This window comes from Saccostrea echinata, unplaced genomic scaffold (genome assembly GCF_033153115.1).
Source record: "Saccostrea echinata isolate AGI-Se365-2 ecotype Australia unplaced genomic scaffold, CSIRO_AGI_Sech_v1 ptg000046l, whole genome shotgun sequence".
Classification (NCBI taxonomy): domain Eukaryota; kingdom Metazoa; phylum Mollusca; class Bivalvia; order Ostreida; family Ostreidae; genus Saccostrea; species Saccostrea echinata.
In genome coordinates, this window is record NW_026889795.1 from 7266023 (window position 1) to 7279507 (window position 13485).

General features: G+C 35.2%; 1 protein-coding gene across 1 annotated transcript in view; it reads right to left on the reverse strand.

Moving 5' to 3' along the window:
• Positions 1 to 11308: 11308 nt before the first annotated feature.
• The window catches only part of LOC133202233 (telomere-associated protein RIF1-like), a 52251-nt gene continuing 50074 nt past the window's right edge, over positions 11309 to 13485 (reverse strand). Inside the window, exon 37 of the mRNA XM_061338010.1 lies at positions 11309 to 11554. Coding sequence (XP_061193994.1) covers positions 11438 to 11554 — 117 coding nt within the window. The 3' untranslated portion in view covers positions 11309 to 11437. The remainder of the gene's footprint in view (positions 11555 to 13485) is intronic.

Sequence of the window (13485 nt, forward strand, 5' to 3'; positions counted from 1 at the left end):
AACTTAGATCCGCCAACCGGAAATGCCACCGTATTCACGTTTTTGCTATTTCATGGCTGTTTATCGAAAATAAAAGTAGACTTTCAATTTAATGTACGATACTTACAATGTGAGTGAAATCCAAATATAGTTTACGGACATCATATTGTATCTAGTGAATTCTTAGAGGAGTAAGTAAAAACTCTGGTGCATCCGTTTCGGAGTTTATTTGCAAAATTTATTAATTTATAAGTATAGATTGTGTGACGTTGGTCACTCTCAATCATGTTCTTAACAGTCCAGATGAAGTTTCTTCCCGTCCCCTCCTGGATTGACTTTTACTGAGGTCTAACCGTCTAAAATTCCTCTGCTATATGCAGATAAATGTCGGGAATACCCTGGCTTTACTCATCTTTTATCAAGTATATTTTGGGTGTATGTTTGCGTTTTCTCGAGCATTACACATAAAATTTGATAAAAGTGCGATGCTCCGTCAATTCACGAGACGTCATTTTTGCAGCTGATTTCACAGGAATCGCATCGGAGAAAAATGACTATATTTCTGTTATTGCTTCATATATTACGTCAGAAATTTAAAAACATAATAATAGGACAATAAAAAGATACCTTTGAGAAAATTGTCGAAAAAAATCGGGAATTATAAAAAATAAATCAGTAAAATTTCGGATTCCGCACGTTTTTTTTTCTCGAATTTTTTGTCGTGCTCCGTACGGCATCATCAGCGATATGAAAACAGCAATAATTTTAGAAAATTTTTATTAAAATCCAACAATTTTGCCAAAAATTGATTGTAATCTTTAGAAATTATGTTTCTGTGAAATTCGCGTAATTTTTGAACGGCCCTCGTACATTGTTCATACTTCAAGAACGTGCGTATAACAAATTTATGCATCAGTCACATTTTCTATCCCTAAATTCGAACGTGAAGAATTATATCAAGATGTTATTAACCAGGGTTTTGTGTGAAGGTTTTAAATCATAAAAAATATATACATGAACTTTAACGTCATTAGTAAAAACAACGAAAAGGGACAAATAACGAGATTCAATACATTTGGGAAAAAAGGTTATTTTACTGCATTTCGTGCTATCAAATGCAAGACAAGTATTTTCAATCAATAAATTTTCAATTCAACATTAAAGCCTTTTCGTCAAACAGGTATATAATACAGATTGTTTGCTACATCTGAATCAGTATGTATTATCACTGATGCCTGTTTCAACCAGGTAGGAATACGATCATTTGGTAATCCACAAGGTCCAAAAACTATTAAAAAAAAAGAATCGGCCTTCATTTTTAATAAAAATAAGCAGAAGCAATCGACCCAAATTCAATCATATATGTTCCCGAATGCATCATCTATATAGTTTGCTTCATAAGAGCTCAGAGGATATTGGGAATGAACCTGCATCAAAAACATTAACATGATCATTCATCTAAAATTTGATGTAGCATCCTAATAAAATATATTACCATGCATTGGCAGTTGCTAGCGAATTGAACCTTCTCTAAAAACTTTAACTTTGGATGCCGACGTCGATTAAGATACAATGAAATTATCTTTGAGTAGATAATACTAAACATTCTGTACAGTAAATTAAGTGCTTATCGGAAAATGAAAAGTTTTATTTCCTAGACTATGTATTTCAATGTTGACAAAATACTAATTAAGATATCTGTCATTACTGCTGTGCAATAAGAGCAGCAAAGTATCTGTACATTTAAATCTTGAAATTTTGACAAAATTGAAGACAGAAATGAGCCAACACCTTGTACAGCATGACTATAAATATCCAAACTGGTCTACAGATAGCTGTTTTTACAAACAATACCTTCAAAAATCATTTGGTTGACTGACTGACATATTTCATACCTAATGTTAGGCCTAGTTTTTATACTAAATATTACTACATAATATTCCATCTGACTGATCAATACTAGGGAGTCATGGCTGGTGTGACCTGTCGACTTTGGATACTTACTCCTCCTAAGGCACCCAACCCTTCTCTGGAATTTCCAGGGTCCGCGTGAAATGCCCTGTTTACAGACTTGTACTGCTTGTTGATGTTTTTGAGATTGATCTCTGTTCGTTATCTTCACCTATTTCATTTATCTTACTTAAAGTAATTCATACATGGCTTTATCCCTGTAACCAAGATATATATAATTACCATTCAACCGTGCATTTCACCACGTTTGTTGATGAACGATCTGAGAAGAAAGCGAATCCGATAGATTCATGAATATTGTTGAACAGTCGTAGTAATTTCTCAATATTCAGACCAAGAAATTTTTTATTCATTTTTAGCTCACCTGAGCTGAAAGCTCAAGTGAGCTTTTCTGATCACCCGTTGTCCGTCGTCCGTCCGTCTGTAAACTTTTCACATTTTCAACTTCTCCTCAAGAACCACTGGGCCAATTTTGACCAAAATTGGTACAAAGCATCCTTGGGTGTAGGGAGGTTTAAATTGTAAAAATGAAGGGCCAAGACCCCTTCCAAGTGGAGATAATCAAGAAAAGACAAAAATAGGGGGGTCATTAAAAAATCTGCTTCTCAAGAACCACTGAACCAGAAAAGCTGAAACTTATGTGGAAGCATCCTTAAGTAGTGTAGATTCTAAATTGTTCAAATCATGACCCCTTGGGGAAGGGCGGGCCACAATAGGGAATCCAAGTTTTACATTGAAATATGCAGAAACTATCTTTAAAAATCTTCTCAAGAACCACTTAGCCAGAAAAGCTGAAACTTATGTGGAAGCATCCTGTGGTAGTGTAGATTCTAAATTGTTCAAATCATGACCCCCAGGGTTAGGATGGGGCCACAATAGATATATGTAGAAAATATCTTTAAAAATCATATTTTCAAGAACCAATGGGCCAAAAAAGCTGAAACTAATGTGGATGCATCCTGGTGTTTTGTAGATTCTAAATTGTTCAAATCATGACCCCTGGGGGTACGGCTAGGCCACAATAAGGAATCTAAGTTCTACATTGAAATATGTAGGAAAAACTCTCTCAAGAACCACTGGGCCAGAAAAGCTGAAACTTATGTGGAAGCATCCTTGGGTAGTGTAGATTCTAAATTGTACAAATCATGACCCCTTGGGGTAGGGCGGGGCCACAATAGGTATTAAAAGGGGAAAATCAGATGAAGAACAGCAGGGCCAAAGTTACTCAGGTGCCCATGGGCCTCTTGTTTTATCTTTTGCAGTCAATTTACTTAGTCCGATATGATTTACTTATGTGACTAATGTCTCGTTCCAAGTATAGAAATATTCAGGGATCGTTACTGTCATTAACTTGACCAGGTATGAGCCCCAAAAATTTAATCGATTTATAGCAGATTGCGTAGAGAAAATCTATGTAATCGATTCTTTATCGATAAAAGTCATTTTTATCCTATAATCTATTGCAATCATTTACTTAAGCTTGTTCAAGGTTCGAGGTCCCATGTCGCAGAAGGTGCTGGTACGAAAAAGATCCGTCACTGCTCAAAGGTCGTCAGTGCCGAGTACAGGTCTAAATTTATAATTGATGTGCTGGTGAATTTCTAAATAAGTAAGACTTGCAGTACTTGCACGTTAGCCTTACATTTCCCAATGAAAAATGAAAGAAAATGTTGAGTCACGTTTTGTCCGCCGTCACATTCTGTCCGCCGTCACGAAATATCCGCCTCTTTTTCAGAAAAATCGTCACACTATGTCCGCCGCCACGAAATGTCCGCCTCCTTTCTTCCAAAAAAAATCGTCACATTATGTCCGCCTTCATGAAATGTCCGCCTTTCTTTCGAAAAAATCGTCATATTATGTCCGCCGCCACGAAATGAGCGCCCGAAATTTAAATGGGGAGTAGAGGTAATGAGTAAATTTTTTTTAACAGTGAAGCGGTAATTTTGTACTCACAGCATACTTAACGATGAGTACATTGAAGCATTACTAATTAATAACTAATTACCCATTGATAAGAGTCCTGATAATTGATTTCAAAGCCCAAATGGTATAACTTTAAAAATCCAATTTTTTAATCATACGTAATAGCTATTTTTAATTTGACAACTGCATTTTTAATTATAAGTTGAGGGAGTGAGGTGATAATTATTTAATTTCATAATTTGCCTCGAGTTTGTTATAACTATGAACCTTGCAATTTTATTTTATAGCCAACATGAGAGTCAACATATTCGGTTCCTCCTACGTGAAGCGAGCTTCTAACTTTACAGACTTTGTTATGCCTTTTGAAGTAGGGTGGTTTGGAGTTGGTAGCATGACAGCCTCTCAACCCTGTCCAAATCTCATCTCCAAGATGTTGAGGTACAGCCCGGACATCGTTGTCTTGTGTTTAGGGGGAAACGACATTTCTAGTGGAGCCGAGCCGTCCACAGTCATTTGCTGTCTGACAAGCCTTTTCCACCAAATTAAAGTCTTGAGTCCCCGGCAACATGCGATTTTCTTCACAGAGATTGTTTCTAGAGGAAAATTTCGAATTTCTATGCAGCGAGAGGAGTTTGACACAAGACGGAGGACTGTCAACAATAAGATGAAGAAAATCCTTGGCAGAACCTATATCAGAATAGACGTCAAATTTCCAAGACATTACCTTCCCGATGAAACACACTTCAACGAGGCGGGAATGGTCCTCTTCATGCTTTCAATACGCAAAACAGTCAAGAGTCGCTCCTATGAGTAGGCAATAAACGACCCTTTTAAGGGCCATTCAATTATTCGAAAAGATACTTCTGAATACAGAAGTAGAAACATCGCAGTTGGCGTACCTATCAATTTTCCCGAAATTTTCAGTAAATGAAAAAAAAAAACCGTAATACCTATATAAAAAAAAAAATATACATTTTTATAGTATTACGTATTTTTCATACTTCTCTGAAATTTCGGTACAACTGATAGGCACGCCAACTCCTGTTATAGACTTGTCATAACTTGCGCAAAACCCTGTAATTTGGTAAACAAGAAACACATTGACTCAAGCGTCAAAATCGGCCGCAGACCAATTGTTCCTTTTATGAGGCAACAAACTGAAATTGCTTGATCTGTTGTTAATAAAAATTTTTATATATTAATCTGTAATTATATCCCGGTGACATAAAACTGCATGCGACATTGCAGGCGCAAATTTTATTTCAATAACCTATTTTTTTTTCATGCATAATTATAAATAGCCTTTCACGGAACATTTACTTTAGTTAAACACAACAAATCTCTATCTCTCTCTCTTTCTCTCTAACATATCCAAAGGAGGATGTTGAAACCCCAAAACCCCGTCAGATCCGCCACTGCATTTCTTCTCTTTGGCGGGAAAATGCTTGGCACATTGTAAAACGCGCTTTGTCCTTGTCTGCTGGAGCAAAAATGTCGTAATATTCTGTCTCTTGAGAAATTAAAATTTCATCATATTTTTAAAAAAATCCCATAGGAAATGTATATATACACGTCATTTTAAAACAGATACAATAAATCCAACATGTTTAAATATTTCAAACAACATACCATTGGATTCTCAAATACATAATTTAGCGAAATTTAACAAATCTCCATTAATCGTTCGAAAATAATATAGTTCAATGAAATCGTTTTTTTTTTTTTTTAATTTATTTTTTTATGCGTAATCATTTATTGAAATCATTTGTAGCCAAGTCAGATAAAATAAACCGTTATAATTATTTTTTTCTTAGACAAACACAAAATTTAGTTTTCATACACCGGTATCGTATATATATACTGTATTTTGAAGAAAAAAAAACCCTACTTGAGCTCAATACAACTTCTATATATTTACATCCACTGATTATTTCCTTCATTTCTTAAGAAAATCAATGCTGTTCAGCGTAAGTAAAGTATATAGATATAAATATAAACAATAAACGTTCTAATATATTTCTGCAACAGCTGCAATATTAATTCATAAACTAGTACTTACAAAGAAAGCATTTTATTGTTTAAAAATATTCAAAGCTTGTACATGCACCTGTGCAAACATAAAAATAATATATCCTTTTTTCAGTATCAACACGATTTTGTGTACATAATAACAATATACAGTAAAAGAAAAGTTGTTTTTTATTCGTTTATAAAATTGGCGGATATTTCTGAAGACAGACATTATAACAAGTGTGGTTAAAGAAACATATATTTTATTGCTCGAAAAGACATATCAAGATAAAGGTTCGATGTTAGGGGGACACACAGAAATGATAATGATAAAATATATAACCTTATTTTCAATCTTGGACAGACGTTTTGTAAGGGCGGACATAATGTGACGATTTTTTCGGACAAAAGGCGGACATTTCGTGGCGGCGGACATAGTTTGACGATTTTTTTTGGGAAAAAGGCGGACATTTCGTGACGGCGGACATAACGTGACAATTTTTTCTGAAAAAGAGGCGGACATTTCGTGACGGCGGACAAAATGTGACTCAACTTAGGCCCTGCAAAATTGCTCTGATCCCTCCTGAGGCTGCAGAGGCCTGTTCACTTGCTCCATACTCTGCCCCTCCCGACCTATAGCAATAAACAGACATTTTAGCGAGAATTTAATTTTTGTTATTTTTTAGCAAGAGTGTTGAGTTCACAAAAATTGAACATCCCTAACAATTCATTCCGTATTGGAGGTTACTGATATCTTTCTAGGCATCACGAAATCGCTAACATTACTTCTCGCTAGATTTAAATATTGATGTTTTTTTTTTTTTTGGGGGGGGGGGGTACTTAATTTGCGGCTCGCTAAAAATTCCTCATATACAGCTGTTAAAAGCAATTTTTCCAAGACATTGTGTTTTGTTTGTTTGTTGTTTAACGTCCCTCTCGAGAATTTTTCACTCATATGGAGACGCCACTACTTGCCGGAGGAGGGCTGAAAATTAAGACCTATACTCGGCACTCAGTGAACAGTGAGGGTTCTTCTTGTGTCAGCACCTTCTGCGACACGGGACCTCGGTTTATATGGTCTCATCCGAAGGACCGGTCTCCACGTCTCGCAGTGGGATTCAAACCCGCGATATAAGGATCAACTCCCTACTCCGCGACTTAAGATTAAACGCTCTAACCACTGAGCCACGCGGGGGATTCAAGGCGTGTAAAAATGAATACAAATATCTAAACAATGAATACAAAAATCTGCCAGGCAGTGGAAATCACAGCGAACAGATTTCTGCTGAATATAATTCTCATAGGAACCAATATTCAAAAGGGCGCGTGGGGTTGAAAATTATAATATGTATAATATAGATATTTTTATTCAGAGTATTCGAAAGATATTTGAAAAAATATTATAACAATTCCACAGAAAATTTTTGCTGTAATCGGTTAAATCAAAAGTAACCGAAAATCTCGAAATCGATTACAGATTACTGTGGATTCCTGGGAGGAAAAATCATTACTATCGGCTATAACTACTCGATTACGATGACCCCATGCCTGATTACGACACATTTGATCATACGTGTTTTGTCAAGAACAATACCGTACATACTCGCCTATAAGTCAGATTTTTGGGGAATTATATTTTGAACCAAAAGTCTAGGTCCGACTTATAGGTGAGTCCTAGAAAATTTGTTATTTTTATGGAAGAGAAAATTTAGTAATATTGTAACAACTCCAACGATAATTGTTTGTAAAGATTGGAACTTAATCTAATGCAGGTAATGAAGATCAAAAGTTACCACATGCACATAGGACAAGCACTTAGAGATTTAAATGATCTTTTATTTGTTGGAATTGTAAATAAAAAATCAAATATCGATGTCTACCCAAAAATATACTTTGAAACTCTGGTAAATACAATAGATTATTAATCAAAAATTGTTTACAGATTCTAGCAAAATATCTGCACTGCCTTATAAGCGAGTTAATGGATAATTTTTCAAAAATTAATCTAAAACAAGATGTGTTTCTGAAACACTGATGCCCCCGTATGGCAACTTATACAAAAGGTTAAACTTTGTCAAACACAAATCAAATTTGTTGATACCCAAAGTAAGGTCTTGTCTCGAGGAATATACCTGTGAAATATGAAAGCCCTAGCAGCAACCATTGATTAGATATAAAAAAGGTTAACTTTTTTTTCAAAAGTATGTCAAACATCAAGGTCAAATGGTCAAAATTAATGGTGCCCAAGGAAAGGTCTTCTCCCAAGAAATAGACAGGTGACATATGAAAGCCAAAGCAGCAATCGTTCAAAGGTAATGACAAAGGTTAAAGTTTTTCAAAAGTAGGTCAAATTCCAATGTCAAGGTCAATTACAATTGTTGGTATCAAAGGAAGGTCTTATCACAAAGATTACATATATATGAAGTATGAAAGCCCTAGCACCAACCGTTCAAAAGTGATGGTCTAGATTAAAGTTTTCCAAATGTAGGTCAAACTCCAAGGTCAAGGTCAAAATAGATGGTGCCCAAGGAAAGGCCTTCTCACAAGAAATACACATGAGAAGTATGAAAGCCCTAGCACCAACCGTTTCAAAGTTATGGCCAAGATTAAAGTTTTCCAAAACTAGGTCTATCTCCAAGGTCAAAGTCAAAGGGTCAAAATTGTTGGTATCCAAAGGAAGGTCTTATCAAATGGATTACAAATGTGAAGTAGGAAAGCCCTAGCACCAACCATTCAAAAGTTATGACCAAGGTTAAAGTTTTTCAGAAGTCAAACCCCTAATTGAAGGTCAAAAGATCAAAGTTGTTGGTATCCAAAGGAAGGTCTTGTCACAAGAATTACACATGTGAAGTATGAAAAACCCTGGCACCATTTGTTCAAAAGTTATGGGCAAGGTTAAAGTTTGGAAATAGTTTGCAAAACTGGGTCAAACTCCAAGGACAAGGTCAAAAGGTCAAATATGATGGTACCCAGAAAAAGGTCTTGTCACAAGGAATACACATGTGAAATATGAAAGCCATAACTCCAACCAATCAAAAGTTATGGGCAAGGTTCAAGTTTTTGGACAAACAGACAGACGGGACAGGGCAAAAATTATCTTCGATACGGGGGCATAAAAATACAACCGACTTGTACGCGGACCGACTTATAAGCGAGTATATACGTTATTTTAGATTCTAACTATTAATTAAATCTCTGTAATGGTTGCATCTTACTGCGATGTCTATTTTCATGAAATTGTACATTGACATATCAACACGAAAAATCGTAGCCTAAATTGCTTCTACTCTGAAATGGGCAAAGATAATGACATAAATCGTGTAAACAATACATTCGTGAACAGGGACAAAAACACCCTTGAAACACCAGATGTGGGATCAGGTGCCTAAGAGAATTAAGCACCCCCTGTCGACAGGTCACATCTGCTCTAAACCCTCTGTATTTATCATGTAAACGTAGTAATCCGTTGCAAAATCAGTGTAAAACAAATGCCTAACAATACGTTCTATTTCCACTATGGAAGAGTTATACTTCTTAGTGCGCTCTTTTCTGAAAAAGTCGGAAAATGTACAAATCTCACGGGATTTCTGGGACAAACGTAACATAAACATGTAAACAATATGTTAAATGTCGATGAACAAATCCTAAGAAAATGCTAATGAAATATTTTATTGTTGTGGACTTTATATACATCAAGAGTAGGAATGACAACGGTATCAATTTATATCTATTGTTGATCGTATGTATCTATTTATCGTATGGTACATCTAAATACAATACACATGCCTCGGAAATGTAGTATTTTTATTAATGGATGATAAATTTAGGGTTCTCGCTCTCTTACATATGTCTTTTAGTTCTTCTATTCTTTAAATGGAATGACAAATACATTTAACACATAGGCGTCGGAAGCAAATTGAAAGTGGGGTGGCTAATTGAAAGGGGGGGGGGGCTAAACCAACGAAAAAAGGTAAGCCCCAATTTTCAATGCCTATATTATGCCTATCTTTGAAAAAAGGGGGGGCTAAGCCCGACCCCCCCCCCCCGGGTCCGACGCCTATGTAACATTTAAAACTGGATTGAGATTGGCATGTTTTGTATTATGCGCAACGCCACGCAGGTTGCACAACAGTATTAAATTCTGCTATATATTCTTACCAAAAATGCGCAACTTTGAGTGGGTGGTATTAATTGAAAACAAACTTTTGAGAAGTTTCCTTTTCAGATCTTGTAAAACAATTCTTTATAAAGATTTTAGTACCAAAAAATACATAGCCATCCAGCAAGGCACGCAAGTTTGTCTCGCTCGAAGTCGAGCAGGTGCTTGGAAATCAAGTCCAGGACCTAATCACACCCCACTCAAATACAGTATATAGAAAATTCAACACGCCCTAAATTTTAATGAATCTAGTCAATATAGGAAGTTTACATATTGTTTTTCATCTCATAAAAAAATTCAGCTCCAGTCTCGTGTTCAAAATGCCCGAATCGGAAGGGAAGATTCAGGAATTATTTTGCGTCAGCCATCATTTGACGTGAACCTCAAGTGAAATCGTGAACCTCAAGTGAAATACTGCAGGTGTCATAACAGTATTTCACTTGAGGTTCACGTCAAATGATGGCTGACGCAAAATAATTCCTGAATCTTCCCTTCCGATTCGGGCATTTTAACACGAGACTGGAGCTGAATTTTTTTATGAGATGAAAAACAATATGTAAACTTCCTATATTGACTAGATTCATTAAAATTTAGGGCGTGCTGAATTTTCTATATACTGTATTTGAGTGGGGAGTGATTAGGTCCTAGACTTGATTTTCAAGCACCTGCTCGACTTCGAGCGAGACAAACTTGCGTGCCTTGCTGGATGGCTATGTATTTTTTGGTACTAAAATCTTTATAAAGATCTGAAAAGGAAACTTCTCAAAAGTTTGTTTTCAATTAATACCACCTACTCAAAGTTGCGCATTTTTGGTAAGAATATATAGCAAAATTTAATACTGTTGTGCAACCTGTTATGACACCTGCTGTCCCAGTCAGACGACCAAACGCGCCTCTAATTTTGAAGAGTTCACTAATGGAAATAGAACGTATTGGTATGAAGCACGTCAGTCAAAATACGACCAAACCATAGGATGCACTTGCATACAAGATCATTATAACAACGATTAGAAATCTTGAAAAGCTGACTTTAAATGATTGTATGATGGCCAACACTTTTCATTAACCTGCCTCAGTTTAAAAATTGATCGAACTCGGAAGATGTTCTAGCAATTAGGGTTTCTGCTTGGATTGGAAAAGCAAACTGGTTAGTGAAAACAGGTATCAATAAATAACAAACAAATCTACTTACCTCAAAGTAAAACTGCATCAACCATTCAGATCTGATAATAAACCCAATATTTCAGTAAGGACAATGATACACTGTTTTGTGAAACATTTTTAATGGTTACACACTGTAAGAAAATTAAAAGAAGTACACCTTTAAGTATAAGTTGCAATGATAACAGTCATTTGACAAAAACAATGCATTGATTTTCTTGAGGTTGCATCACTTCAAGTTCCTGAGAAACGTATTTTCATATACTCCTCCTTGGACAGTAAATTCTTTGTTGCAGACTCAAAATCTCCTAATTTTGGGAGGACAATTGCAATATATCCTTCTGTTTGTGGCTTAAAAAACAAAATAATATAACAACAAGATCAAAAATACTAAATAAAACATAACATACATACATATACAATAAGTTGTACTAAGTAGCGGAATTTTAGCGGGATGCAAGTTTAGAGGTTTAGAAGTAGCCCGCTTAATTTCTATTCGCTAAATTTGCATCATTGAGTGAAAGTACTGAAGGCAAAAAAATTAACTTCGATCATTGTGTTATTAATATACTCCTGCGTAAATCGGTATTCAAACATACAAACGAACAAATGATATATCTACGTATTTAAGGAACATGAAGAACTATTAAGCGGTTCCAAATTATATTACTGATTTGCAACTTCATGGAACACTGAGTCCGTTCCATAAAAAAAGATTCCGCCAAATTCTACACCCGCCACAGAAACCTGCTATTATATATGGAATATATATATAAAGTTTTATAACAACAATGAAGTCATTGAGTTCCCAGTTCCAACTTATCTATTACGTTGTACTAAACAGCGAAGAAAACATCTACGGATACTTGAAACTGCCAACCCATCAATCAGAATCGATAAATATATCAGTATATAATCAGCGGTTATAAGGAAAGCCAAGTTTACTCGTTATATTTGATACGCCCTATAGAAAGCAGGTGTTTCAGAATAATTTCTTTCGCTTCATGATAAAGCTGATAGGAAGACTGATTGAAGGTTTTTATAACAAAATTCAAGCATATTTGTAAAGTGCAAAAAAATCCAATACAAAATTCCACCGCGATTTCTCAGTGAAATTCAATGTTAAACACTGTTTTGTGAATTAATTACGTTTCTTTATCCGGAACATCTGGGTTTTTTAACAAGTGGTGAAATAAAATGTGCAAGATAAGATTCATTAGATAAACCCATACATCAATGTAATTACTAATGAAAGCCTGAAACAATAGTGAGGGAAGCAAATTGGACAGAAATAACTTCTATTACATAAGACTGCTGACATTTAGTCATTCTTCATTCATTCAGGTATGGTCTTTGAGCAGGTTCCAGATGTAAACGGAGCGTTTAGGGAATTTCTCAAGTTAATTTTTAAATACAAAACTTTCGAAAATTCTTCTTTTATCAATTAAAAAAAAAAACTCCTATTTCGAAGGGGTTAAAAGCTAGTGTTTGAAGAAAGTATTTTTATACGATTGAAAATAATTATAAAAGCATTTCAATATTTGTTTTAGACAATTCTTTCAAAATCATCCCTTGCAGTGTCTTAATTATTTTTTTTCTAACTATAAGAATTTCACTTCTTCCTAACGTTTGATCTAAGTTCTTTATTGATTTAACATAAAATACATATCCTAAGATGTTCTTTGTTCAGCTAGTTTATGACCAGCTTTATCCACAAAAATAGCTTGAGTTTCAAGATTATAGTCTTTAATGAAGGGATGAGATAGCCTTTTACCCTATGCTACAAAACTTTCAACAATCAGTTTGAATTAAAATACCTACTTTACTGCATCGTACATCGTTAACATGTTATAATTAATTATAGAACCCATAGAAAGAGGAGGGAGAACACTTAAACGATTTTGACACTCATGGAATCTCCTACAGTCTTGTCAAAAATACAGCCAAGGCATTTGACACAAATGCCACTTATCACCGTTCTTCAAATGTGCGAAGCGGTGCTTGAGTTGAACGTCTATATCTGTTATGTCAAAGACGTTTTTACTTTCGCTTCATAATAACTAAATGACAATGCTGTCGACAGAAAAAGGAGCGGTTATGTTCTTCCCCGAAATCAAATTTGGCAGCACGTGGTTGTTTACATGGACAATTAGCACTGCTTTAATAAGGTTTCTAATTTTAACAATTACTTGCAAGAAATAGTTTTGGAACTCTTTTCAAAGACTGTATCATGCACGGATAAACTCGTACTTCTAGATGGGTAAAAAAGATTGTTTCGTTAA